At 50.7% G+C, this 26,761-nt stretch overlaps 1 protein-coding gene across 1 annotated transcript in view; it reads right to left on the bottom strand.

The window, feature by feature from the left end:
* Positions 1-2,330: 2,330 nt before the first annotated feature.
* Positions 2,331-26,761, bottom strand: part of LOC143429004 (dipeptidase 1) — a 51,020-nt gene continuing 26,589 nt past the window's right edge. The window contains exons 5-10 of the mRNA XM_076904351.1: positions 25,946-26,015; positions 16,142-16,318; positions 15,985-16,069; positions 13,731-13,806; positions 6,741-6,876; positions 2,331-2,704 (exon numbers count right to left, since the gene is read on the bottom strand). Of these exons, the coding sequence (XP_076760466.1) occupies positions 2,588-2,704; positions 6,741-6,876; positions 13,731-13,806; positions 15,985-16,069; positions 16,142-16,318; positions 25,946-26,015 (661 nt within the window). The 3' untranslated portion in view covers positions 2,331-2,587. The remainder of the gene's footprint in view (positions 2,705-6,740; positions 6,877-13,730; positions 13,807-15,984; positions 16,070-16,141; positions 16,319-25,945; positions 26,016-26,761) is intronic.

The raw sequence follows: 26,761 nt of genomic DNA on the forward strand, positions 1-26,761 counted from the left end.
CTTAAGTAGTACGTAGCTTATGTCTGACCAAAGTCGGATCTGTACTACTGTGGCGGTTCGAGCCACTGCTTGGGGGGCTGATACTGCTGCCAGAGGGTTGATATTAAAAAATGAAATATACGTGTATATACGTGTACATGTCGTTCGTACGATAAAGTCGAGGTTAACAAGTTTCGTGGAATAACAGGCGGCAGTCAAAGGGTTAAGAACCCGGCTTTAATGACAGTCTGTGAAACATGCTGCAGCGGGGGATAATCAAGTTCGTAGGTTGAAAATAGTTGCGTTTCAGTTACGAGATAATAAGGTGTACAGGATGCAAACAGGAAAATAACGCGCACACGTAGCCAGGCAAACAGCGGTCGCGAATAAACCTCGCTCCGTCGATTTTCCGGCTGTCGCGCGTGTCGCGCTACGTCAAATTTTGTACCGCGGCGGAGCACGATTGATTTATTCGATTGATGGGTAATCAGCCATTATCAAATCCGTGGAACGACAATCTAATCAAGCCCACGGCCGGAATTTACGGCACGTACGACTCCGAAATGCCAATAAACCAAGCCGCGTTTACGATTTCAACGTGTGCTTTGCACTTGATTGCTCCCTACGCGCTCTGTGAATCGCCAACGAGCGGGATACCCTTTGTTACTTGTAAATTGCCGAAACAGCGCACTCGATTTACAGCGTCGCGTTTATTTTCACGATTTATCCGCGTCGCGTCGACTTTCGACTTCGATCTCGTACTTTCGTCCAGCTGGCGCCATGGAAATCTTGCGATAAACTTTCGGATACGTAGGATCGTCGACAACCGATGGTAGAAAATTTGAGGAGAAGTCCAAGTAAGGGGAAAATGAGCTACGACAGTATGGCGTTTGATGTTTCGTCGAAACCGCTCCGAAATTTTCTACCGATGATTTCTGAATTACCAGGTACTTACGAGGGGAGGAGGGGTCGTCGAGAAAGAAAGACTCGTTCAGTTGAACAACGACCGTATTTCGATTTGTCGTCGATTTATTTCGGGTATCAGTAACGTTTGAAATGTTAGGATATACTCACGAGGCTGACGCTTCGTTGACCTCGACTACTTGCACAGGAATGGTCAAGTCGATCGATACGAAACAAGTCTTATCATTATCGTTATAATTTTTTTTTTTTTTGTTCAATCACAACGTAAGTGGCGTGAGTTCGAAACGACGCGCAGGTTCACGTAAAATTAACGACCAGATGCGTCGATGGCACGAGGGAAGTTGATATTACGTCTTCGATTTCTCTCCTTTTTCATCGCTCTTCGTTTCCTTTTTTTCTCTTTTTTTCTTTTTTGCTTCATGCTCGTCCGTTTTAAAATCTGGCTATATTAAAAGTTTAGTGTAAAAACATCGTTAAGAAAGGATATTTTACTCGGTGCGTTAGTTAGAATATACGAGCCTTAAAGTGGTGGTTACAATGAATGAGACGCGTTCGAAAAAATCATCCGTGAACGTGATAACGCGTCGACGCGCGTGTCGACGTCAACTTCGATCGTGCAAAATCGTAGGAAAGTTCTCTCGCAGCGTGCGCTACAACGCGCACTCGTTGATCTCGTCAACGTTTTTATATTTTCTCCGCTTCCCCGGTCTAATTTCGTATCTAGCCTCCTTGAAAACAGTCTGATCAGACCGGCCGCTTGAATCCTTTAAACGAAGGTGAGAGCAGAGTATTCCCATGCGTGATTTATTAACGATTTTAGGGGTGAAAATTAGAAAATCTTTTCTTCTCGTGTACGTGGCGTCCGACGAATGTACGAAAAACACGAGGACAGTGATAGAAACGAGAGACGCGTTTGAACTTTCTTTGCGTCCCAAAGGGTTTAGTCCTGCTGATTTTCTCAGCAGTACGGATTCAATCGCCTTCGTTAAAACTTCGCCTATGGCCGGTCTGCTCCGCAGGAGGGTGTTCAATATGTTCATCAACTTCAGGTACCATATGTACAAACATCGTTAGTTCTCTCTCTTTTTCACACAGGCGTACATACACACGCGCGCGCACACTCACACTCATGCACAGCACATCGAAGCAGTCATGCTGTCGAACCGTGACGGCCATCGTCGGCCGTCGCGATCGGCGTGAGTCGTTCGCGAGATCGATCGTTATGTGTACATATTTTATACATAATACAATTAATCATATTGACTAGAACAGTGTTGGTTCCAGCATCGACGAGAAAATCGTTTAGTTGCGAGTTAAACACATCGACTATGGCTGACTTTAGATTCTTAGACGCTCGGTACGCGAGTGTCCGCGTTGGTCTCGCGAAATCGCACGGGCGCGACCATCACTCTCCGGCGTCGGTCCTTTCGCGTTGCCCGCGAGCACTCGTGGCTCGGGAATCTTCGAAGGAAATCGAGTTTGTCTATCTACTTACGCACGCGGCGGAAAGAGGAGCCAAAAGAGAGAAGAGTCGAGAGACTCGAGTCGTTCTTTGTGGAAGATTCGCGAGCCAGAGATTATCGTTCTCTCGTTGCCGGGACGACCATTCGAGTCCTCGCGGTATTGCTTCCTTTTCGTCCCCCTCTCTAAAACCTCCATTACGCTAGTAGCTTATTCGTAATGGCTAGGGTGCCATCAGTCGTTTCACGTTGTAACGGCAGTAATCTCGACCGATTATGTCCTCGTGCGGAATCTCCTCCTCCAACGGCTCGATGCCCTCCGCGGCCATGTCGTCTCGAACCTGCGAACAGCAATTACTAGTTTCCCCTCTTTCTCTCTCTCTATCTCTCTCTCTCTCTCTGAATTCGTTAGCAAGGATTTTATACGGTTACGAAATGGGTGAAAGGGGACGAAAGGTGCGGGACGACGGGACGGTCGATTTTCACGCGGAGAGGGAGGAACAACGGAGCGTAGGGCGGGAAAATTTCTTCGGGTAAATGGAGAGGCTCGCGTAAACTCGATATCGACGATCCCCGGGAAAAAGTCAATCAATTTTCACGGTGGTTCGAGTCGGTGAAAGCTCGTCGCAGTCGAAAGAAGGCGGCGGCGTGCCTCGTAGGGTGCACATGGCGTCGCGAATATTCCGAGGAAAAATCACGGCCGGCGATCGCGGCGGTCGAGGAGAAAAAGGGGGTGGCGGTAGACGACGGTGCGCACCGATGAAAGCCCCGGGCCTGGCCGAGGGAAAAAGTTTCGCGTTGCACGGTATTTCATGCGACCCTGCACAGCCATCATCAATTTTCGGTAAGCCCATTAACCTTCCACGGCCATTACGGTCCAGCCGAAGCTTTCGGCGGCGGCGGTGGCGCACTGCGAACGCGTAACCGATGTTCACAACTTTTTTTCGCGCACCCTCCACATCTCCGGTCCATCCCCCTCCCTCTTCGTGTCCCAACTCCATCCTTGTTTCACCCTGTCTTGCGTCTGGTGTTTCTTTTTTACTCTTTAATCGTTTAACGGGACGCGACACATCCAAATGGGCCAGCGAGTTCCTATCGGGGATCGTCGTCCCGTTTTGTGGGTCAACGAGATATAATCTTTTAACCGTACCGCGTTGTCGAGTGGAAGGAAGCTGGGGGGGCGCGAAGTGCGGAAATAAAAAATATCGCCAACCGTGGCAGTTCCTCGTGGCTCGTAAGAGACCGAGACTCGATCGTTATTATCGTTTATTCGACGGGAATTGCCACTCCGCGTTATTGTATTCCTTTTCGAGGATTCGCTTGTATAAATTCGAACGAGACGACCGACACTGGTCTCGGTGTGCCCATCCGCTTCTTCTCTGGGAAGGCAGGGACGAAAATGAGCTCGCCGCGCTACACTCGACGATTCCAGCTTCCCCTAATCAAATCCAGTTTTACTGTCGCCCTCGCGGCCTGTGTCTCGGAACGACGTCGCGATAAAACATCACCCGTGGACCCGTTACGAACGTCTACGCCGTAATATATGCTCTTCTCTTCTTCGTCCGCGTGCCCGTTATCTTTAAATTGAATTTTTTTCTACCCGCTGTCGCGCATGTCCCCGCGCACACGAGACACTTGCCCGGCGTTGAGCAGCACTCCGTGGGATTGTCCGGGAAATTAAAATGTTAATGGACGCCCGGATGATTCGTAGGTAAGGACCCGGAGTCCTCTCGTCCCCGTAGTTATCGTCCATAAATTCTGAATGTTTTTAATCAAACGCACCTTCGCGGTAATGGATTCTTTTATTCCCGTGCCGGTTGCGCGGAACGTATCGTTCGGTTATTTCGAAGATCGTAACCGGTGCGCGAGATAGCGCACGAATCGCCGTACCATTTTTTAACGCGCTGCTCCGTTTCATTTGGTTAAAATGACAGACGCTTTCAGCGTAATTATCCGACTCCATCCGCGGCTCGTCCGTCTACGTCGGGGCGTCCATCGAACGCGGTTCGCGAGAATTTCTCGCCGATTTTCCTTACATCCACGCTGGTGCAACGCGACTTCGAGCTTGCACGGAACGGCAGAGGGTTAATTCACTTCCGGACTTTATCCCATCAAACTACCACAGCTTCTTGTTTCTAGAAATAACCGTGTTCTACGCGACGATTCACGGGATGCAATTAACGGGACACAATGGCGCCCGTAAAGCAATCGCGACTAAGCACGAGTCTCAATTTCCCGGGGAATCTTTTCGGTCCCGCGTTACCGTCGTGGCAGCTGGCACAGTCTCGAACGTCTGTTGAGCTTCTCGCGATAGAACTTTCCAAGGAATTCAAAACAAAGACAAGGGTATCGGACGTTCGCCTCGAATTTCGTTCTCGCTCGAGACGCGCCATATTCGAATTCAATTCCACCACCGAGTTCCCTTATCGCGCCGCTTACCAGGCTCGCTTATTGTTTTAACAATTACACCGTTTCCCGTTCCCGCTAAAGAGCACCTGATTAAGTTAACGGCCAGAGGATTCTGCTCGTCCGCGTCGGACAAGTGGAATTAAAAATCGTCCGATAACATCATCCCTTCGTGTTACGGCTCGCCTCGACGATTATAACGCGATGCGAAAATAGCCTCGGGCGCATGCACGAGGGAATTCGCACGATCGAGCTTTCACGAATTACCGCCACCTACAAGTTGGAGATGCTCGTAGGTGCAATGTTTTCGCGAGCACTGGTGCGAGCGTTTTATCGAGAACCGTGCTTCATCGTGCGGATGATTCGCTTCTCCCGGATCCTTCGGCGAGTTTCCGCGGGCGAAACCGTTTAATTGGATCGATGGCGATCCTCGATTTTTGTTTCTCCTCGCCGTGTCTCGTCGAGGAGCAATCTCGTTCCGTTCCGTTTCGATTTCGTCGCTAAACGCCGGGGCAACATCCCGGCGTTACTTTTACGTATTAACGAAGTCCGTTTTGGCCGGTGTTCCGTTGCGTCCCGGTGCGGGTCGCGATTAAATTATCGTTGTAATTTCAGTGACGGTCGCGTCGAGGGTCGTCAAATAACCGGGTCTATTTGTACGCGTAATTTCTCGCATTACGGGTTGTCGCGTGTACTCGACTAATGTCCTGGTTGAAGCACGCTCGAACGCACTTCGTCCTTAACGGTTCGCTTTCGATCCGAGACTCGACGATGGACCAGTCGTTGGAGCAAACGGAATGGGGAAAGGACGCGTCGTAGGGAACAATGCGGGATCAGCAACGTCGGAAAAGTTTCGAATTAATGCGGTTCGTAAAAAAAAAAAAAAAAAAAAAAAAAAAATAGACTGTAGGGACCAGTGTGCGACGATGCGGCAAGAATTATTCGTTTCCCATTCGTTCGCTTGTCAGATCCAGGAGACTGCACGCGACTCGCTTCTCTCGACCACGCGAACGATTAATGTTGCAATATCCGTGGCTAACAAGGAGACCGTAACAAACGATTCTGACGGAATTTCCGACCTTGTTACGAGCTACCGCGTAAAAACACACTAGACCGTACATGGTATATCGTCGAGCAGAAGGCCGGTATAAATTTCGCAAGACGTATCGAAATTTCCTGATCTCGACAAAGGGATTCGGACCGATATACGAGCCAGTGGGAAAATCGTAACGCTCGATCGCGTGCTTCGCTCGCGGTATTCCTCGATTTCTTTCACCGTGGCCCGTGGCTTCGTTACTTTTTCTCAAAGTTCGTTCGCCTCCTCGAAGCCAGAATAAACGTTAACATGTCGCTGGCTCCCGCGTTACTAAAAGCAGCCACGGCTTATATATCGCGGACGTACGAAGGGAAACCCGCCAACTCCATTTTTGGCTTAATAAGTTCCGGGGATATATCGCGCGGTTGTGTTCATAAAAACGTCGCGCTGTTGAAAATGAAATACTCCAAGGGAAACCGTAACGAAGACTTCGCATTTTTCGCGGAAGGAGAAATTTCTAATTTCCTTAGCCGCTCGGAGATTTTCCCCGCGGACGCGATACTTCCGGTCTACGCGGCACGCACACGCACATGCCAGACGGATACAAATTACGGGAAGAGGGACGGTGGTTTGAACAGGTGGAGGACCGAGCCAGCTGGTTCTCTGGGATTGGCAGAACTCCAGCGGAACAAAAATGGTCGGTGGGTATTCGCGCGGTTCACCCGTCTCTCTCGACGATGCGCAGCCGGATGCATGATTTGTGTGCTTTATTAAATCCGATATTGGTCGACTCGGGTAACCCGGTTCCTGGCCATCGGTTACACCCCGCCAGAGACCAGGCTACCATCCGACGTCGGTTCCACCAGGCTTTCCCTCGGTCTTTCACTTTCCTCTCTACGCGAGAAGCGCGCGATATCGCACGGAGATTCGTTCACCTTCTCCACAGCCTTGAACACGCGGATCAGATTGAGGCCTGCTAATTTCTGAATGTCCTTTTCCGACCAGCCGCGCGCCAGCAGCTCCGCGAAAAGCTCCGGGTACTTGCTGACGTCTTCCAAACCTGTTGGCGTTCTGAAACAAACGAATCGTCGAATGGTTTTACTTTGATCTCGTCCAGCAAGACTTCTTCAGGTTCGTCGAACGGGAAGTTAGCCGGGATCCTCGAATCCGCCACTGGCGTAAATATTCCCGCGCGATAAAATGAGGTTTTAATGAACCGCGGTAAAGCGCGAGCTTAAATTAGAAAAGTACTCGAAACTTTTCTAAGAGGGCCGGCGCACTTCACGTGCTTCATATTACTAGAGCAATTTCGCCGAGGCGTAATTCTTAGGAGGAGAAGTTTAATGTGTTACGCTGGTCGCGGGCGAATAATCCTTTTCATGTTTCTTCGTTTAACGCGCGTAGCGCCCGGGCTGAAACTCTTCGCGATAACCTTTGTTCATAATGCGCGAGGAGGACGCAGGCGGGTCTCTTTAACGCGTATAAAAATTCACTTGCGAAAGAATTACGCAACTTCTCCTCTTCTCCCAATTTCTCTCCGCGCACTCTCGCGCTGTTTTTAATAACGACTTACTCGATTTCTCGCCCGGCTTGTGTACCGTTTCCACTTGAACGTCGTTATCCGGATCCGACGTGGCTTTTAGAGATGTTACGATAGAACAACCCCCTCTGGTTAAATTCAGTTTCACGGCGGAGCTGCGCGAAGGTACCATTAAACGGTCTAACGAGTATCGCCGGGCTTCTAATATTTGCGAAATTTTTGGGGAAACGAAACAAAGGCGATGACGAAGGTAATTACACAATCTGCGAAATGAAAGATATTACTCGAGACGATACGAGAAAGAAATTTCGGATGTCACGTCGCAATTTTTCATTCGAAACAAAGATCTTGGACGCAAATCCAGGGTGCGATAACGAGCTTGTCGAATGGCGAAGCATTCGGCTAAATTATAATTCTCCCCGGGCGGTTTATCCCTCGTTACTTTAATTGTTATAGGGAGGGAGAAAGAGGTAGCTGGCTGAGGGACGGCGCGAAACGAGAAACGTCGAGCGGACGACTTCGCTTTTTAGGGGCTCGACCGCTTTGCTAACCGAACGTGAAAATGTGCCACGAGGTCGAGCTCCCCGGCTCGTTTTACGACGACTTCGGGTGAGGAGCCCAGGTGAGCCTGCGGGCGGATAATAAAAATTGACGATTACACGTATATTCATTCGCGACGGTATTACGGCATAATTGGGGTCGAGTAAAGTACGTCTTCGGACCGCGAATCGAACGGTTCGCCTTATCTCACCCCCTACGTTCCTCTTTTAATACACTTTGCGTCGAACGCTCGATTTTTTCGCAACTTTCACGCGGCGCTACCTATTCATACGTAGGATCCTTTCAATTCGCTATAAAAACGCCCCGCGGCAAGCGTTCCTCTCCTCCCTTTTTTGACATTTTAATTAGACCGCGTATATATTCCGGTACGCGATCGCGAAAGAGTGAATTCGTTTCCGATATTGTGGCACCGCGGCGGAATATTAATTCAGCAATTAAACGCGTTATCTGGATCGGCGCAGGGCGGAATTGGCGCCGGGCGTCTTCGTCGAGGCCGCCACCCGCGCAGCAGCCCCGCCGTCGATGGCCTCGTTACAACGACGGTTGCTCTCGTCGATTCTCCTTGGGCAGCGGTTGTCGCGAAGCTCGCATAAATATACAGGCGATAAATCGACGGTCCTGTTCGCGAGACGAGAGGGCCGCGACAGCGGGCATCGGGCAACTAATTCCGATACGGTCGATGGCACCGCGTCGATGCGACGCGCGCGCGGCAGATATTCACGGCGAATTAGAGGGATGACGAGCGAACGGAGCGTTAAAAGGGATCAGTCTGAATTTCGACGTTCTCATTACGCGCCTCATAACGAGCCGGCAGAGGAGAGGACCGCCCCGGCAGCACCGACAACGAGCGTTGCGCCAGCCCGTTGAAAGCTACCTGCTGACAATGTCGGCCCAACAAGAGCGGTTGGAGACTTATTCATGGCGCGTCATATCGCGGCTGAAACTGGCAGTTATGCAACTGTATACTGTGTGCAGACATCGACTCCGCGCGGTCACCAGCGTTGTTTCAATCTCGGAAATTTCCAAATCGAGTGTGCCGGTCATTACTAGGCTGGCCTAGTCGACGTCGCGGACGTGCCGCGATCGTTTACCAGGGGGATACGTTTCCCGTGTTGCCCGGTTATCGATGCCTGCCACCTCGTGTTATCGATATCGCCAGCGGAGCACGCCAGTCGACCGGGGATCGATGCGCGATTGCAACGTGACGTTTTTCATCGACCGTACGGGATCGGACTTTAACCGTCTTCCTTTCTCCAACGGAGAATACGAAGAGTAACACCACTTGCACTTATCGAGGCTCGACCACGGCGGTAGCAGAAGCGAAGGCTGCTGAAAAATCGAGTCAGAGAGATTTATGGAAGTCACGGTTCTAATTTCGCGAGCCTTTCCGCCGCGAAGCTCCTATCCGCGAGATCTGTCCGGGGTCCGCGGAATTTCCAACGCGATCGTTACGAAGAAAAAGGTCGAACGAAACGGTACAAAGCTTCTATTCACCACGGACACCGGAACTGCATCACGGCCATCTTCTTCCATTCTTCCGCGCGGCATCGACGCCGACTGACGGCGAAACCGAAAATCCTATTCGAACGAGAAGACACACACGTTTCGTCCAACCGTTCTGACGGTGATTTATAGGCGCGAATGAAAGGCGAAAGGGGGGGAAAAGCTGCGCTGCCGATGGAAGAAACACCTAGGAGATCGATACCGAGGGAAAACCACCGGTCAGAACGAGAGAGATACTCCCTGGAACCGATCGCTCCTTCTTTTCCACTTCTGGCACTGTCCATTCTCTTTCCACACTAATCGTCAAAATTGCTCGGCTGTACATTCTCCTCCGGTGACATCGATTATCTCGCGAATAGAAATTGCTCGCTATTCCGGTCCTCTCTAAAGGTGGAAGTTTGACGTCATTTGACGACTCCACTTTTTCATCGCTGTCGTCGAACTCTACCGAATCGTGCCGATCGATACCCGTGTACATTTATTTCTGTCTCCGTAGACGCAGAGTTGACAGGGTAATCCAAACAAAAGGGAAATTAAATTAAATTACCGAGGCTTCTTTTTATCGTCAGCGAACGGGGATCGAACGGAAAGTATTCGTGGTCGGGAGCGAAGTGTTCTATTAATGAATAACGATCCCTCTTCAAAGAGGTGATTACGCGTGGAACCCGCGAAAGAAGAGTAAGTACGAGTGGGGTTGCGCGGCGAACGGAAACCGGGCTAACTTCGACGTTTCCGATCGCTTTGTCCGCCCCGTGCTGCGAACTCTGGCCAGCTACAGTTAATTACGTCATTAGAGTAACGATTGCTTCGAGGCTGGCCACAATCCTGATATGATCGTTAGCGAGGTAACGACGTTGGATAAATTTGAATCGCGTTCGGAACAATCGGTTCGAGCACTCGCACGGCTCTTGCTCTACACGGAACTCGCATTTGCGCGTTCCTACGATTTTCGTTTCTTCTCATATCGACTGGGAATCGAGACGCAGGAGAGGGCTGGAAAATCGTCTCTGAGGAAAGTACCTGACTGCAGCTACACGACAGTGATTTATAGCGAGTTGAGGAAAGGGGGAAAAATATAAAAAAGCCGTAATCCAAAATTTCCATAAAATCCAGGTACGCCCTGGGTAAAGCGAGAAGCGAAAATAGAGATTCCTTTAGATGCAAGGATTCGGGGAACACTGGAATGAAACACTTTTTTCCTTTTTTTACGTTCCTCTATCGAGTTTAAGAATTCTCGCGAAAGGCGAACGGCGGGCGATTATATTAATCCTTTGCGCTCGACGACTTTCTCGAAAGTGTTATATTTTAATATATTATCTGCGTTTACATCTTGAAAAAGATAATTATCGAAGTTCAAGTTCTGTAGCGGTGTTTGGTGTGATATTATACAAAACACTTATCAGGGCATTCTGAGTTGCCAGGATCTTGTGAGGGTCATCGCAGCTACTTCCGGATTCACTGTCTATCACACTAATTTTTCTATTTCTCACACTCGATACGTCACTACTGTTTACACTTGCTCTATTATCAATTTAATCATGATCAATTCGAAATTAAACTCGCCTTAGAACTTTAAAACGAGTGGTGGAAAATTTCGCGATACGTGTGCTTGCTACGGTCGTTGAAACTGTACAAACGCTCGATACGTCGTATTCAGGACTACAGTCGTAGAGGAATTTTATGTCACTATGTCACTTTCCAACTGAAGACATAAACAGCCTAAGGGACCTATTCGTGAACCAATACTTCGCATCTATCAACTGGAGATAACGAAATTCAGCGTAAATACAGCCGCTCGAAACATCGTGGCGAGTGAGAGTCACCGTTCGAGCGCAAAGGGTCAAAACTTGAAGCGCATATCGTAATTTGTTTTTAACATTTATAATCGATGTAATATCGTTACATATCGCCACGAGTTGGGTATATTTATATGGCAATTCGACGTTTGATCGTTGCGCCCGAAACACGAATTTTAATGCCCTTTAAAAGCCTGTTCGTTAATGTGTGATTAAGAGAAATATCGAGCTCCATCGATTTCACGGACCTGTTTTACCTCCATTTATTTCTGATTCATCCGTTTTTGTCTGCCGAAGCGAAGAAACGAACGCGCTCGTTTCATATATTTTATTTCGAAGATTTCCATTAGCGAGGATTCATCGCTCGAGTTTGGAAATTAATCAGCGTGAACAATGATCGCTTTTATAGGGAATATGCTTTCTTACGGGTTCTTCGCTGTTTTGTCGAAAAAATAAAAGAGCTCGGCTGCTCGACGATAAAAGTCTCCGCGCGCTTAATCGATTGCGCTTATTCAAGTTAATTTAACTATCCCCGATCGTTATTTCGTTTGATTCGTTGAGAACGCTCGGTAAGCGTATCGAATTTATCGGGCGAACAGTTTCTTTCAGTTTTCGTTCCGATTCCAGCAATTCGCGAATCAGTTGCTCTTCGGACGATACGTAATAATTTCGATACTTCGTTAAATTTCTACAGTTCGTTATTATTCGATATTCCAATTTTCTGGTCCGATTAATAACACTCTCTCTCTCTCTGGCTTCAACCCTTTGACGGCGAGGCACAGTTTTAGTAGATTATTAATAATACGAAATAATCGAGTGTTTTAATCGACTGCCAATATTATTCGGTTCCTTTACAAGTTGCGCATTGCTATAATACTAGGAAAAATGTCCAGAAAAATTTCACCGTCCGATTGGCTATTATTGGCTCGGTTCGCGAAAAACTCGGAAGCGTTCAGTCCCCCGGGCAAAAATGCGAAAACGTTGCAGGCGGGTTCGATAGGCAGCGACTTTTTCTTCTCGTCTTCGATTTTTGCCGGTTTTGTTTATTGTTCGATGTGCAAATCACGCGTTGCTGCGCGCACGTTGTTTTTCCGTCCCTTCCAGCCGCGCGTCGCCACGCCCACGCGTGTTTTTCGCCCGGATCTGGAAAGCCCGACAACTTTTTAGCAGCTGCTGTCCTCGCGCTCTTTTTCGTTCCCTCTTTCGTATTTCGGTACCTCTTTTCATCCCTTTCCCTCCCTCTCCCTCTCTCTCCTCTTTACGTACCTTTTTTTGTTTTTTTTTTTTTTTTTTTTTTGTTTTTTTCGTCCACCCAGTTTCACAGCGAACGCTCTGATTCCCACCTCGGGTCGGGTATAACGTGTCGCAGTCTCGCGAACAGGCCCTGCTGATAGCCACGCGTTTCACCCTATCCTTTCACGCCTTTGTTTCCCCGGCGACGGTGAAATTCTATTAAATACCTACCACCGGCGAATTATCACGCAAACAAAACGGGGCGACGCGATAATAACGCGTACCAAGCGTACCCGGGTATAGCGCCGCGAATCCGCTTTTAGCCGTACCGGGATGTTTCTACCCGGCTCGGTTGATTCCGCGACAATTAGCGACCGTGCGAGTTTTAAGGACGCGCGACAGAAATTAACCGTGATGCGAAGGCCCGCATGTTTCAATGCTCGACGCGTTGGGAACGTCTGGCGAAGTTGGATCCGCGATGGTCCCCGGTGAAAAGTTCGCCTCGCAGAGCCTTCGCGTAGCTTCTGTAACGGGGAAGAATCGCGAGGGATATAAAAATCGTTGAAAGGGAAGAAGCATTTCGTTTTGAAATCGGCGCGCAAACCCTTTGGGAGGATCTCGAGTTGCACGCGAGCTACGCCGCATACGGGAAATCCTGTCTTAAACGGGGGTGAACCGGCGTTACAGGGTGCATACGCGTTTAACGTCGCCGTTTGATCCACGGGATACATAGTTCGATTTTTATCCCCGCTATTATCGTTTCCTTCCGACCCCTCGTGTTGCCTAGCGTTCGTTTTTATAGAGGGGGCGTCACGCACGGCAATTTATCTTCCCGTGGTTATAAAAAGTACTCCGGGGGAAACGCGCGGAATCTCTCTCAAGTAGAAGATGCAGCGTGCACCGAGGGACCGGCACGCGGAACGCGGCTCGCACGTTTCAGCCCCCGTCGTATTACGCTTTTATAGGGCGTTGGTCAAACATAAAAAAGGGCAACACGTTCTTTACAGTAGTTGCACGTTGGACCTCGTAAATCAGGACCAACTAGTACCGGTAGAACGTAGTAGAACCTAGCCAAGTATTACCACCCTCCGTTCCTTTTTCAGCGCTAATTCACTGCCCGTTCATTAGAGCCTGCTTATTTGTTTGCACCCTGGTGTATTACCGAACGGTTCGCCTGCTATGATTTATCGAAGCTCCACGCTCTCTCTCGAGAGAGCGTAATCGTACCTTTCCAGTAAACGGTTGTAAAGTTCCCCGGTAAAAAATCTAACAGAGAGGAAAGTGAAACTTACAAATTGATCCCGTCGTAGCCAGCGCCTATTCCTACGTGATCCACTCCGGCTATCTTCCGCACGTGGTCGATGTGAGCTGTAACAAATTAGAACGAATTAGCCGCCAGCATCCCCGATTACCCCTGCGCTTATTTATCTAATTACTCGCGCAGCGTCATCGGGAGCTGTACCGCGATAAAGTAGAGCGAGCGTCTCGCGATCCTAACTCGTCTGGCTTAAAGCACGAGGTGAATTGGATTAAGCTGAAATACGCCGGTTGCTTCTGACGTTCCCGCGAAGATCTGCTCGATAAACACCGCGCGAGCCGTCTTCCGCGCGCGCTAAGTGCAAACGCCAGTTACACTCGAAGGGGTGAACGTAACCACCGCGGAAGGGGTGCGCTTGACGCGCTGCGCATTATTCGAGGAACGCGTGTGCGATCTCAGCCCCGTTACTATCAAGTGGCCGCGATCGTTGCACCGCAGCCAGCGGGCTCTGAGCAACGCGTAACGAGAAATCAATCAGGAGGGTAATACTGTGAATGGACCGACACACGGTTCTACTCGCGGTAACTGGCGAAATTATTATCGCGGCGTCGGTTTCACGCGCCGCTTTCTACCCGCGAGCGTGATTTTCTGCTCGTTTCCTTCGCGAAGTGAAAAGTCTGCCTTAAAGTCGGATGTAAAAATTTCGATGGGTCATTTAATCTGTCTTTTCCGTTCGTTCGATTACTCCCTCGATCGCCTCGATCGGTCCACGTCGAGAGTCGCGAACTTTCTGCCATCGTTCGATCTCTGTCGATACTTTTTTCAAAAGTGGCGAGGCGCGTGGAGGGACTGGCGCGTCCAGCGGGATGAAAAAATCCGTGGCGAGAGCGAGCGAATGAAATTCGTGACTCCTGGGGGAGAGCTTGCGGCTGCCGCGGCACCATTTCGTTTTAAGCGCTTTTCACCCCCGGCTCTGCGATATTTGCCTTCTGCCGGACGCCATTCGGTGTATTCCCAGTGCCGCGGCGGCGCTCGCCTAAAGTGTGAAGGTTAACGCGACAGCGCCCCGGGACTGCTAATCCTTCGATCGATATTTCATTTTTCGGCTCGGTCGGATATTCGCAAACAAACCGGAACGTAGCCCGAGGGATGGGTCGGCGGGAGTTTTCGAATCGCGAAAATGACGTCGACGTTAAGCCTCGCCGGGAATTTCTGTCGCGAGCGATTATCGAGCTGGCAGGATGTTCGCGTCGAGGATCACCAGCGGATAATACTTATGGTCGTACTTAAAAAGTCCTATTCTTCGCAAATTTCCATACTCGCTGGCAGTTCGTTCCGACGAACGGAAACGTTATGCGCGCGACGGAAAACTATACCGTGAAGTGGAAGGGGGCAAAGTGGTAGCCGAGGAAATGCTAAGTTTCGCGGCGTTCGCGTTGAAATTCTAAAGTTAGCCAGGTTCGCGTCCTCATGAATCACAAAGGGTTCGCAGATATGAAAGTGCAATTGCCCGTTTGCCGCCACGGCACAGTCGCGTTCGATGAAGACTTCTTTTTTTTTCGCCTCTCTCTGCCGCCGGCCGGAACCGTGCCGGTGGAACAGGCTGCTGCATAAATTCGCTCTTGCCCCGGTATATTTCATTGCTACGTAGAAAGGCGAAGTTTATTCAAAGCGCTGGCCCGTTTGCGCCGGATACCCAAAACTGGGAGCACTCTGAAACGTGTCCCGACGTTGGTTTCTCAGCAGCGCGCGGCTGTGCTCGATCCGTTTCCTTCCACCCCTTCCGGACAAGCTCGCGAAACGACTGGTTTTAATCGTCGCGGTTAATTTACTCGAACGTTCGAGGATTTGTCAAAAAACGATCCTTTCCGTGGTATTAGCGAAACGCGAACATCGCGATAGGAGTAAGTCGGGTGTGAAAGAAGATTGGCGGTCGTCCCAAGACCACTTCGCTTTTTGGGAGCCGTCGAGGTGGGGTTCGGTCTCCAGATGGTCGAACGATGAAACGCGTGGCTTAGCCGGTGAAAACCATATTAACGTCGTTGGCGAGGCAGAAAGGAACAATTTTGTCGCGATTCCAGTGTCCCCTTCAATTAGCTTTTATCCTGCAATATGGGACGCGGATCGTGTCAGCGGCTCGAAGCGACAATAAGCTGGAGGGAAGGCAGAGGGTAAAATCCTCGATCGAACGGGGGGCACGGGAAATAATTAACCACAGGATTTTATCGGCTCGGATAGAAGCGACCGATTCTCTAGCAACGTAGAGACCTCATCCGCGTCTCTCTTACCGGCTACGTCCTCCAGCGTCGATTTCTCGCCACAGCTGATAAAATGAGGGTAGAAGGACACCATAACTATACCATCGGTCTGCGCCTGGAACAGGAGAACGATGGGGATAATTTCAGATGTGGAAGGGACATTTGAAATTCTCCCTCGAATACTCACCAAACGTCGCAGGGCATGGTCAGGCACGTTTCGCGAGGAATTGCAAAGAGCGTGAGCGCTGCTGTGGCTGAAGATAACCGGCGCCCTCGACGTCTTCATGGCGACCAGCATCGTGGGCACGGACACGTGCGAGAGGTCCACCATCATCCCCAGTCGATTCATCTCGAGGACGATACTCTGGAAGCGTACAGTCGAACAGAATAATCGTAGCAGGTTTTTTGCAACGACATGGCGGGAATAGATTCCTTCCACCCCTTCTCTTTCGTTACTTCTTCTTTTTTTTTCTCGTCTTTAACGATCCTCGAGATTGCTGCAGAGCCGGTTCCGAAGATATCCCGGGGACGCCGCATTAAAATCGATCGGGGGGCATTTCGCGGATTTACCGAGTGCCTTAAAAATCGAATAGCCCGGATTAACGCGGCTTAAACTGGTCGAGGAGGGATGGCCGTTCGAGGAGCCGGTACGGAAGAAAACGTTCGCCGAGTCTTACGGGATAATTCGCGTATTCGTTTTTGTATCCACGATACCAGGGGGGGATTACCCCGAGAGGTTTAAACCGGCTTCACGTCCGATCGACCGGGGAATGAAAATTCCCTCCAGACACGAACGTCACCCGGTATTCTGCAACGTGCTCACGTGTGATCCGTGACACTTATTGCAGTACCCGGCTCGATCGGATTGAAATTCACGACAGGCGATCCCTGGAACACTTTGTTCCGAAGGAATTCCCACCCGGGAACGTGGAGCAGAAGATTCATAGGTTAATACTCGGGGTGTTTGAGAAATCGTCCCGTCTTTCGTAGCCGGATCGCGGCGCGGTCACCGTGGCTGCCCGCTCCACGATTTCGAAAACGTTTTTCGCGTTTCGAGATCTCTCTAATAACCGATTCTCCGCGGGAGCAGCGACACTTGCCCGAAAAGTGCGATCGAATCGTGCTCAGAAAGCTGTATTTCTGTCGCAGATAAGAGATTTCCAATAGCTTCCATCGGTGGAGCTGCCGTCGCGACCCGTCACGGGGAGGAGGGAAATATCGTTCTTGATATCTGACGTCGGACCGGCTGAGATACGGCTACTGTATAATACAAAATTCGATTTCACCGTTGACACTTGTCATTCGCGCCGGAAGAAAATACGAGGAGGACCAGTTTCGCTTCTCACCCCTCGATCGTTCTCCTCCGCCACCCTCAAGAGACGCGAGCGCGTCGTGTTTGTCCGTAGAAATAAAATGCTCGAGAAACTGGCACGCGATCGATGAACACCGAAAGATTACGGAGGTCGTAGCTTCGTCCCTCATTGATAATCCTCAGCTGCGACGAGAATGCATCGTTCGAGCGATTCATCCTCGACTGAGTTATACACGGAGGTTCGCCGGAAACAGAGTTATCGTTTGCATTCCAAGAACATTCCCGTCCGTCTCTACGGTGGTACGGTCGCATCCATTAAACTGGTCGGATGCTTTTGTTAAATCAGCGCCGTCATGGCTCGAATCTCTCAAGATTCCTGTTTATCTCGTTTCTTGTTCGAAACTTCGTATCTTCCCTCCCCGCCGCGTCCGTTCGGTTCCCTGGTTCGACGCGGGGGTGCAACCCTCCCCAGCGGCGAAACGCCGCATCCCTTTCGTTCCCGCGTCAGCTCCGATATAACGCGATCGTTACTTCCGGCTCTATTCGAGGGAAATTAGCCGTGGGACGAATTTATCGTTAACTGCAACGGCCATTATCACGAAATTAGCGAAGTTGCAATATCTACCGGCGAAGTAGTCGCCGTTGGAGGGGCACGAGAGAGTTATAACGCGAATCCCAGGGATTTCTCGGCCGCTATCTTCGGCCTGGTACGCTTGCCATCCGTTAAACGAGAATGCTTCATTAAAGTAACAACGCGATAAACTTAACTCTTCGGGATTGTTTCTCTCCATCCCTGCGGCTTGATTCGCTCCGTGCTTCGCGTTGCGTTCCCACCCGGGTGTGTACGACTCGAAGTCTCACCCCGTTCTCGCTCCGTTGCTCTCTTCCGTTCACGTCAACGGATGATTTTAGCGTCAGCCTTCGACGGAAACGTTTCGCGACGACGCTGCATCCGATTGCCGCAAGCGACGGAAACGCCGCTGCATCGTAGAAAACGATACGAGGGTCCCGTGAAAGGAACGAGCGCATTAGAAACTTATGTTCCTCGCAGCGAACGACTATCAAATTCCTCGATCGACGAATTTCATTCACGTATAGCCGCGCATTCCATTAGACGGGGGCAAAGAGGATTAGCGTTCTCCGTATCGAGTCGCGTAGAATGGGAATTCTTTTCAACGGCATGCCCCGCCGGATCGCGGGATGATGAGAAAGTTTTAAGAGCGAATAAAATTTCCAGATGGAAAGGTTCCATTAAGGACCGCTTGTCCGCGAGTGAATGAAAGGAACGGTGGAACGCTAAGCGTTTCGCGGCACGGGAGCGTAGAGAGGGTGCACGTGCGGGTGACGCGCGATAGGGTGATATTCACGGAGGAAACGACAGCTTCATAAAAGCCTTTGGAGTCTGGTTGGGGCTCTCTGTTCGCCTGGTTTTCTTCGGTTATTCGAACGATTTATCAGCGAGCGTTATCTAGTCCATTATAGTTTAGTCGCCGGCGTTATGCTCGCTCAAACCACCCTCGCGCTGTTTCGTGATTCCGCTTTCATTGACCGCGAAATCTCGTTCACCCTCGGACGACGATCTCGTCGAGTTTCCTTTTTAATTTCTCATGGGACACGATCGTACGTAAAAAGATGTTTAGGGGATGAAAAATCGCCCAAGGGCTATCCCACCGCGTGGGGACTTGGACGAAGGTCACTGATTTCGCCTTTCACGATACACTCGCGATTCATTTCTCACGGGGCATAAGTCAGCCGGCTGTTACATTTTTTTCCCTGACCATTGAAAGAATTCACCCTCGTGAATCTTGCGGTTAAGGTGGCGTAACACCGTGTAGTCCGACAGGATGACGAATAGACTTCATTCTTCGGCCGATCCTTTTGAGGGGCACTCACCGCGCTGGTATCGTAGCCACTTTTTCCCCGCCCCGTGGTTGTTGTCTTTTTGTGCGCCATTACCAATTCAATTTTTTTCACGATAACATTCAAGTTACGCTCTCTAACGTATCCAGCTCCACGGTTTCCGTTTGTTTGTCGAAAACGAACGCGAAACGTGCAATTGATATCGTCGTACCGATGCACCCGTCCTTTCTACTAGCTTCTGCCTTTGTCGCCAAACCTCCCTTGTTCTCTTCCCTTTGTAAAAATTCGGATTCCCAGCACAAAGGGACAAAATCGTTAACAGCGATTCGTAGTCCGATTAACATCGATAGATAAAGCACGAGATGTCGCAAAAATTTGTGCGAGAATCGCTTTGCCAACATATGGCCGGGCGATATATGACAGATCCGAGGGGGAAAAGTTGCGACGTCCTCCATTATTCTTCCCTTCTCCTTCTTTTCTTTTTTTTTTTTTACCCTAATATGAAACCTGCAGCCGCCTCGTAGTTTTGATCAAGCAGAAGTCGTCCTGGTGGCGGGAGTCGTCCGTTTATCCTGTTCTTTCCAGATGGGGAAACTTCGCCTCTTGATACTTCTGTTTGTTACCGGCTGCCGCCGTTATCGTCGGGCAGCAACTTCGGCTGCGAAACTGTCGATGCCCCCGTGGAGCCTATTTAGACGGCAAGTTTCAGAAACAAGCTGCCAGCTGGCCTCAAAAGGGCGGCTGGTCATTCTGCGGAACCGTTCCGAAAACTTATCGGTCAGACGCGGCGCGGAGTGTCGCGAAGTTGTAGGTGTTCAGCGATCCGTGCTCGACGAAACACCCCCACGGATCTTCGGCTGGCCTGTCGACGGAAATCGATAAACGATCGCGACGGGGGTGGCACTGCTCGAGATTGCGTCGGGCGTCCAGCGATGCGAACGATTTAATCGAGTCCCGACGGTTTTCATCGGAAGTTCCCGCCACCTTCGACGCCGCGACGGCGTTCGACAGTCCGGCTCGGATATCCTCGATAGAGTCTACCCTCCGATCGAGATGCAAATCAACTGGAAGAGAACACGCTACCTTTTTCTTCCCTGGCATTTTATTATTTACGAAAGCCCACGCGACTTTGGGCCGGAGGAGGGTGTCTTGGATCGAAACGTAGCCAAGCGGTTGTACGGGGGAAATATGGAAATGAACGTTTCCAGGGTGTGTTTACACAGTGCCGAGGGAATGGTATCGAACAAAGACAGTTTTACGCGTGTTTTCCCGACCGTGTCCTCCTCGCTCCAGAGACTAGCTAGGGGAGCGCGAGATATTCGGGTCATCGATTTGGTCGCGACTTCGAACGGCTGCTGGATTCCGTCGTGCTGTTTACGAAAACGCACCGTTGCACGTAGGGGAGGACAGATGTCCAATATTTCTCGAGACGTACGGTGATTAAACTTTCAAACGGCGCACGTTGCCAATTCGGGAACAGAAGGATCGGGCGGGTAACCGTGGCCTCCGCGCGTCGAAGCGAAAATCGATTCACGGTTATGTTTGTTCGTCGTCGTCGGGGCGCGAGGAGTTCCGCTGGAAACGAAGAAGTTAATAAAGGGCCGGTGTTTGAAAGTTTAGCGGCGCTGATGAGATGGTCTATAGATTCTTGGAATTAAGATCGGTGCCGTGGGGAAATGATAATGCAGTTTTAAAGACTGTTCGCGTGGTGGAGCAGCGGTGGATGCTTAGGCGTCCCGGGAACTTGGTGTAATTAGAGGGTAGAAACGGCGAGAGTTCGAGGCGGCGAGATATTAATAACGAGGAAAGTCCGCCGGTAAGAAATTCACCGTGTACGTTCCCGATTTCTGTTACATCCTTGCAAGGGCACGGGGCGTCGTTGCGATTAATGTTACCCGTGTCGAACGCTTTCGAAGAAAACGCTTCTCGTTAAAAAACTGTCGAGCATTCTTTACACGTGTACTCCATTCCGCCCGTTCTCTTTCACCCTCGACGGTATTACTCTATTGTCCGAATGCTGCGCGGCGGAACATAATAAATCATGCCTCTTCTTCTCTTCTCCCTCCCTTTATCCCGCTTATTATAGCGTCCCTCGATTCAATCGAACGTCCAACGAACGATTAATCACCGAACTAAATAATCAATCAGCCTCTAAATATTCCAAGCACGATCGCGTTCGTCTCTAAGCCGAGACGCGGCATCCGACGACTCGCCGTCTCGCCAGTCGTCGAGGCAATAACTCTGCTCGTTGAAACGGTGTTAAGGCTTTATCCTTCTTCTGTTCCTCGTTCTTTGTTACGATTCCCGGTCCGATGGACGTGGCAATTAGCCGGGAGAATTGAGCCGCGACCGAGTGTGCTTTTAGCGCGGCTGCTGCGCCACCGTCCCGTAGACGTTTCGACATTTTTGTGGCGTCCGCACACGCTCGTGCCGTTTCTCTTCCCTCTACGTGTCGATACGAACGATCGCGCAAGGAGCGTTTGGAACGGGCAGCTGGAGAACGGGCCGCTACCCTCGTCAAGAGATATTTCTCGCAATCGCGAGCCACGAGACCGCGAGATATTTCCTGCGAACGATACACCCGGCTCTAATTGCTCCGCTCGAGTTATGTTTTCTCGAATTTACCACGACTTACGGCCGCGAGGCATCCCCATTGTTTGGGAACCGACGTCTCGCCGGAATTACTCCCGGCTTCATCGAGGTCGGACGGGATACACTAAATGTCCTCTTCGGGGGAATTCATGTTTGTACTTGCACCCGAGTTTGCGGCTTGGAATGGTCGATCAGCCCGTGCCCTCTTCGTCGGTTGTTCGCTCGAGTCTGTTCGCTCGAGAACGAACGCCCGCCCAATGAAATCTCTTCGCGATTCCCGACCCCGTCCGTTTCGCTGGAACATAATTCCGGTGAAATTCAACGTTTTTATTCAACACAGCACCTCTGTCTGTCTTCCCGCTGCATCGAGCACGCTCTTGCCACGCGATACGAGTGAAAATTCGGATCCGTTGGATTAAGAAGCTGCTGGAAATCGTTTCCAATGTTCCACGGTTCGCGCAGCTATTTTTCTTTGAAAGAAGTTGTTTAAAGTGACGGAGCGGAAGTCACGAAGGCGGAATACGAATAACTGAGTACGATGGGGAAGATATTCCCCGCTTCAATATTCACTCTCCTGGTGGAACTTTCGCGAGGTGACGTCGCGTCGTCGAGCAATTTTTCGCATACCGCTATCCCGTTCGTAGTTCTCCGGCGATTCTCGTTCGATTCTCGCGTCGATCTCGAATCCGCAGCATTCTCGAGGCATATTTATTTCCGTCTCGCGCACGATCATGATTTTACGCGAAACGTAAACTCAGCCGTTGATTCCGTAACAAAGGGGTAGCTTTTTTTTTCTCCACCTCCGCGGATCTCTCCAGGCGCCATTCTTTTCCACCGAAGAATAAGAGTTGCCGCATCACACCGTCGAACACAGGATTACTCTGGCAGCACCCTTTGAAGCCGGTAACGCGATAAGCGCGAGGGGGCGAGAACAAAAGTACAAATTTTTCAGAATCATCGAGAAGCAGCTTTTCTCATGCGGAGTGGGATTCTCTGGGCGCGTCGAGCACCCTTTCGCCTCCTTTCGCCTCCTTTCGCCGCGGCACGCTCGCCTTTATTTCAATCTACTCGCTTTTGTCGCAGTCGTTTCGAGTCGTATCGTTTTTTTCTTCTCTTTTCCTTCTTCTCCTTTTTTTCTTTTTACGCGAACGTTCCGAGGCGTTTCGCGACCTCGTTCGCGGCAGACGAGGCGGAAGGGAATAGACGGCGAAATGGCGGAAACACGCGAAACGTCGTTTCTGGTGTTTCTCCCGCGAAAGACAAGCAGCGTCTTCCATCGATCGATCGTCGAGAGACGCGGCTTCGAAATCACGATTTCGAGGAAAGAGTCGTGGGACGCTGCGGCATGGGGTTTGGTATCGAATAGACAGACAGGTATCGAGGTACGTAAAGGGTAAAGGGGAGAAGGTATCCGCTGGAGGAGCATACGTGCATCCGCCTCTTCTTTTTCTGGCGGGACCGTGTGGAATTTTTATTAAGTACTTCAGGGAGCTGTTTATTACGCAGGCGTGGGTGAGAAATGGCGTAGCCACCGAATGAGGTGCGAAAGAAAAGTAGAGGTGCTCGGGTGCGCGGATGAGGCCGAGCGGAAAAAGGGCTGATTCTCCTAGGGGTTGGAGACATATATCGCGGAGGACGCGAGGCGTGTTTAACGCGTCTTCAAGTCCGTCGTTTATTTCACAGAATGAGCTTTACACGGTTAAAGGAATGGCCTAATTTGCGAAATAATTCTCGCGAATTTTCTGAGCTTTCGTTCGAAGACAAGAAACGTGCGCGTAGTCCTTTAGCGGTTTAGAGCGTGGACAAACGTTTTTATTCGTAAACTATATAATGTGGATGTTTTGGTACGTCAGGATGAAACGAGGGCTCCACGTTAGTCGGTTGGATTGCTCTTTTCTCCGCGCAAATAGACAGGAAGTTTCGTGGATAATGCTGGAAAGTTGGGGTACGCGAAGTTCGAGAGGAAAAGAATGGCAACGAGGGAGGACAATCGCGTTGGAAGCATCCGAAATTTCGCGGTGGAAACTTAGAATGGACTCTGCGCCGCCATTTCCCGTGATTAAGCGAGGAGGAAAGAAGCAAATCTCTAAACATTGTTCGCCCGCTTGCTTTTTCCCCTCTGCTCCCTTCGGGAAGGCAGGAACAACGGAGGGAGGTCAGGTCGCGATCGCGAGGGGAGGGACGATTTCGGCTACGCGAACGAAACAAGGGTTCCGCGTGGTCGCTGGCGCGTAACGAGGGTAAAGTAATCGCGGGAAAATGCAAGCATCTTCATTGGATATTTAAACGAACGTATTCCCTCTCTTTTTATCTCCTTTTATCCTCTGGAACTTTTCCTTGACTCGAGTCGAGACCGCAGTTTCCGAGTCGTTTCTCATACGCTTCTCTTTTTTCGCTCTCCACCACCGTCCTCTTCGTCTTCCTCTGTCTTTCCCCTAGCAGGAACGCCCCTGTGGAACGTCAGCTTTTGTTCCACCGGCTACGTGGAAAAGAAATTGTAATAAATACTTGACACGGTACACTTTCGCGGTCTAACTTATGAACATCGTTCGTTGCCATCCACTCCGCGGCTACCGCGTCCCAGCGTCCCTGGTAACCGGTTTCCAACCAGAAAAACCGTGACCGTCCGCCGAAAAATAATTAGATCGCAATGAAATTGACTAAGCACCGTCGGGGAGACACGTCGCTTAACACCGGGATAATATTTTATCCCGGGCTTTCGTTTCTTGCCCGAGGGGCCACGCTTGCTGGTTTATATCGCGGTCAGAGTCCCAAAGTCGTTTCTCATATATCTCCCCCGCCCGCCTGGCTGTTGGAAAACATCCCTCCCCGGGGCTGTCTGGCGTTTTTCCGGCGTTCGGTAAATAGAACACGCCCAGGAGCACTCGTAACTTCCGGCGGGGCGCAGCTACCGCGCGACACGCCGAAAGAAACGCGGCGGCTGTTGAACGCGAGCCCGTGCCTCGTCCGCGTATCGTCTCGCTCGTTTCGAGATTACTTAACGTCGTTACGCGAAACGACGTCGCGTCGTTTAAAACGCCGCGTCGCCCTTAGCGAGAGTGAAATTACATCCCTCGAACGCTCAAGCGGCGACCCTCTTGCCCGCGCGCCTCCTCGCGGATACCGTCGTGGAGCACTTTCGAAATTGTTTCCCATGCATTTTCGACTACGTGGGATGCCTTTGGGGGGAGGGGCGGGCACGTCTCTTATCCACCATTTTAGAGCATCCACGCATTTTCGCGAAAATATCGCGGGACTTTTATCTCGTCGCGGAATAAATTGGTTTCCCATCCTCCGCCGTTCACCAGCCTCGCGCAAGCAGTACGCGCAGCCGGAACTTCCGAAAACGATATTTAGATCGAACGTGCGACCCTCGCGAAACTTCCGACGGCCACCGGTTCGGCTCTCCGCGGGATGCAACTTTATTCGTGGTATGCGCGCGGTTAAAACGCGAACGATTGTTCGCCAGGGTTGATCGATGCCGGCCATAACTTTCTTTCGCGTACGGGCGACGTTCCCCGGGGAATTCGTGAATACTTGCCCCCGACGAATACCGCGAATACCGACGGGTAATTTTCATAAATAACTTCGCTTTGAAACCCCCTTTGAATTTCGAGATCTTAGCTCAACCAGCGTCCGCTGCTATCGCTTTTCTCTTGTTTCTTTCGCGCTCAGGAATCCCAAGTATCTCGAACGTTCTCCGCTCGATCGATTTTTCGCTCGAACTCTCATCGAATTCCTCGATATTTGCACTCCATCGACCCGACGGAGGCTGGAACGTACGCGATGGATTTACGATCCACGGCGAACGATCCAAGGCAGACAGCGGAGCCTCGTCTCGCGACGTAACGCGTAACTAGACAGACGGACAGGCGCGGGATGTTTTAATCCTGCCCGCAAAACACCGTGGGTTTCCTCGTCATTCCGGAAAATCCCTCTGGCCAGAACGAGAGCCGTCTTCCATCTAACCTGGATCCGCACGCGAGTTCGTTCGCCTGTTTCTTCCATCGCGAAGACGTGATTCGCGTCGATTAACTCGTAAACGGGGGATGGTCTTTAATCGGTCGATTCACAGAGAGAGAGAGTGGTTAATTATCGGGTGTTAAACTGTCGTTAAAAGTTAGCCATTTTCACGGGGGCTCGCGCGTGCACGGCACGCTCGTTACAGTCCCATTCGCGCGGCCGTTTCGCGTTCAAGGGGTGGAACAAATGTTTCTTTTTACTTACCTTGCCGAAATTCGAGAGGCCACCGATGCGAGCCACTTGGCCAGGTTCATCCGCTGTGCTGCATTCTGCCCTAACGAACCAATAGGTCAGTAACTCAATGGCAACAATCCTCGGCATTACCATCGTACAATGCCCTCTAATCATAGAGTTCCACGTACGTGATACTAAGCGACGCGGCCGGAATTGTTCACCGGACCAATGACCACGGAGATTGTGTCCGCCGCGTATACAAACGTCTTGATTTGGCCCACGGATACCTCCGAATATCCAACTAGCCTCCTTCCCTTTCGACGCGTGCCTCTACGCGTTTTCATCGAGAACAACTGTCGCGCGTGTCCCGCGGCTACGCGCACCGACAGCCCTTAAACCCGCGGACGCGTTAATCCGAAAAGGTAAGATCCAACGGTGGAAACATCGAGCGAACCGTAAATTTCTGCTCGCGAAGGATTAATTACCATTATCTTGACGAATTTGCCGTGAACGATAACGCTGCCGGACAGATTCGTAAACATCTCTCACGTTGATAGGATTACGGGGGTGGGGGATGGGCGCGTTGGCTGCGAGGTCTACGGGGCAATTTCGGGGCGATAATCGTCCGTATTAGCGCGATGTTCTCTAAGCTGGCAAATAGAACAATGATGCGACCGCTGGCAATGCTCAGCAGGCGGCGTAATCGATCGTATCCGAGGGGGTCGCCCAGCGAACGGCGCGAACGCGAATCGATGAATTTGAATCCCGACGCCGATCTGTCACTTGGTGCGTTCGCAGGGCGCGCGATTCTCGGGGACGCGGTTCAAATGTCCCACCGCGTAGATA

This window comes from Xylocopa sonorina, chromosome 11, assembly GCF_050948175.1.
Source record: "Xylocopa sonorina isolate GNS202 chromosome 11, iyXylSono1_principal, whole genome shotgun sequence".
Classification (NCBI taxonomy): Eukaryota; Metazoa; Arthropoda; class Insecta; order Hymenoptera; family Apidae; genus Xylocopa; species Xylocopa sonorina.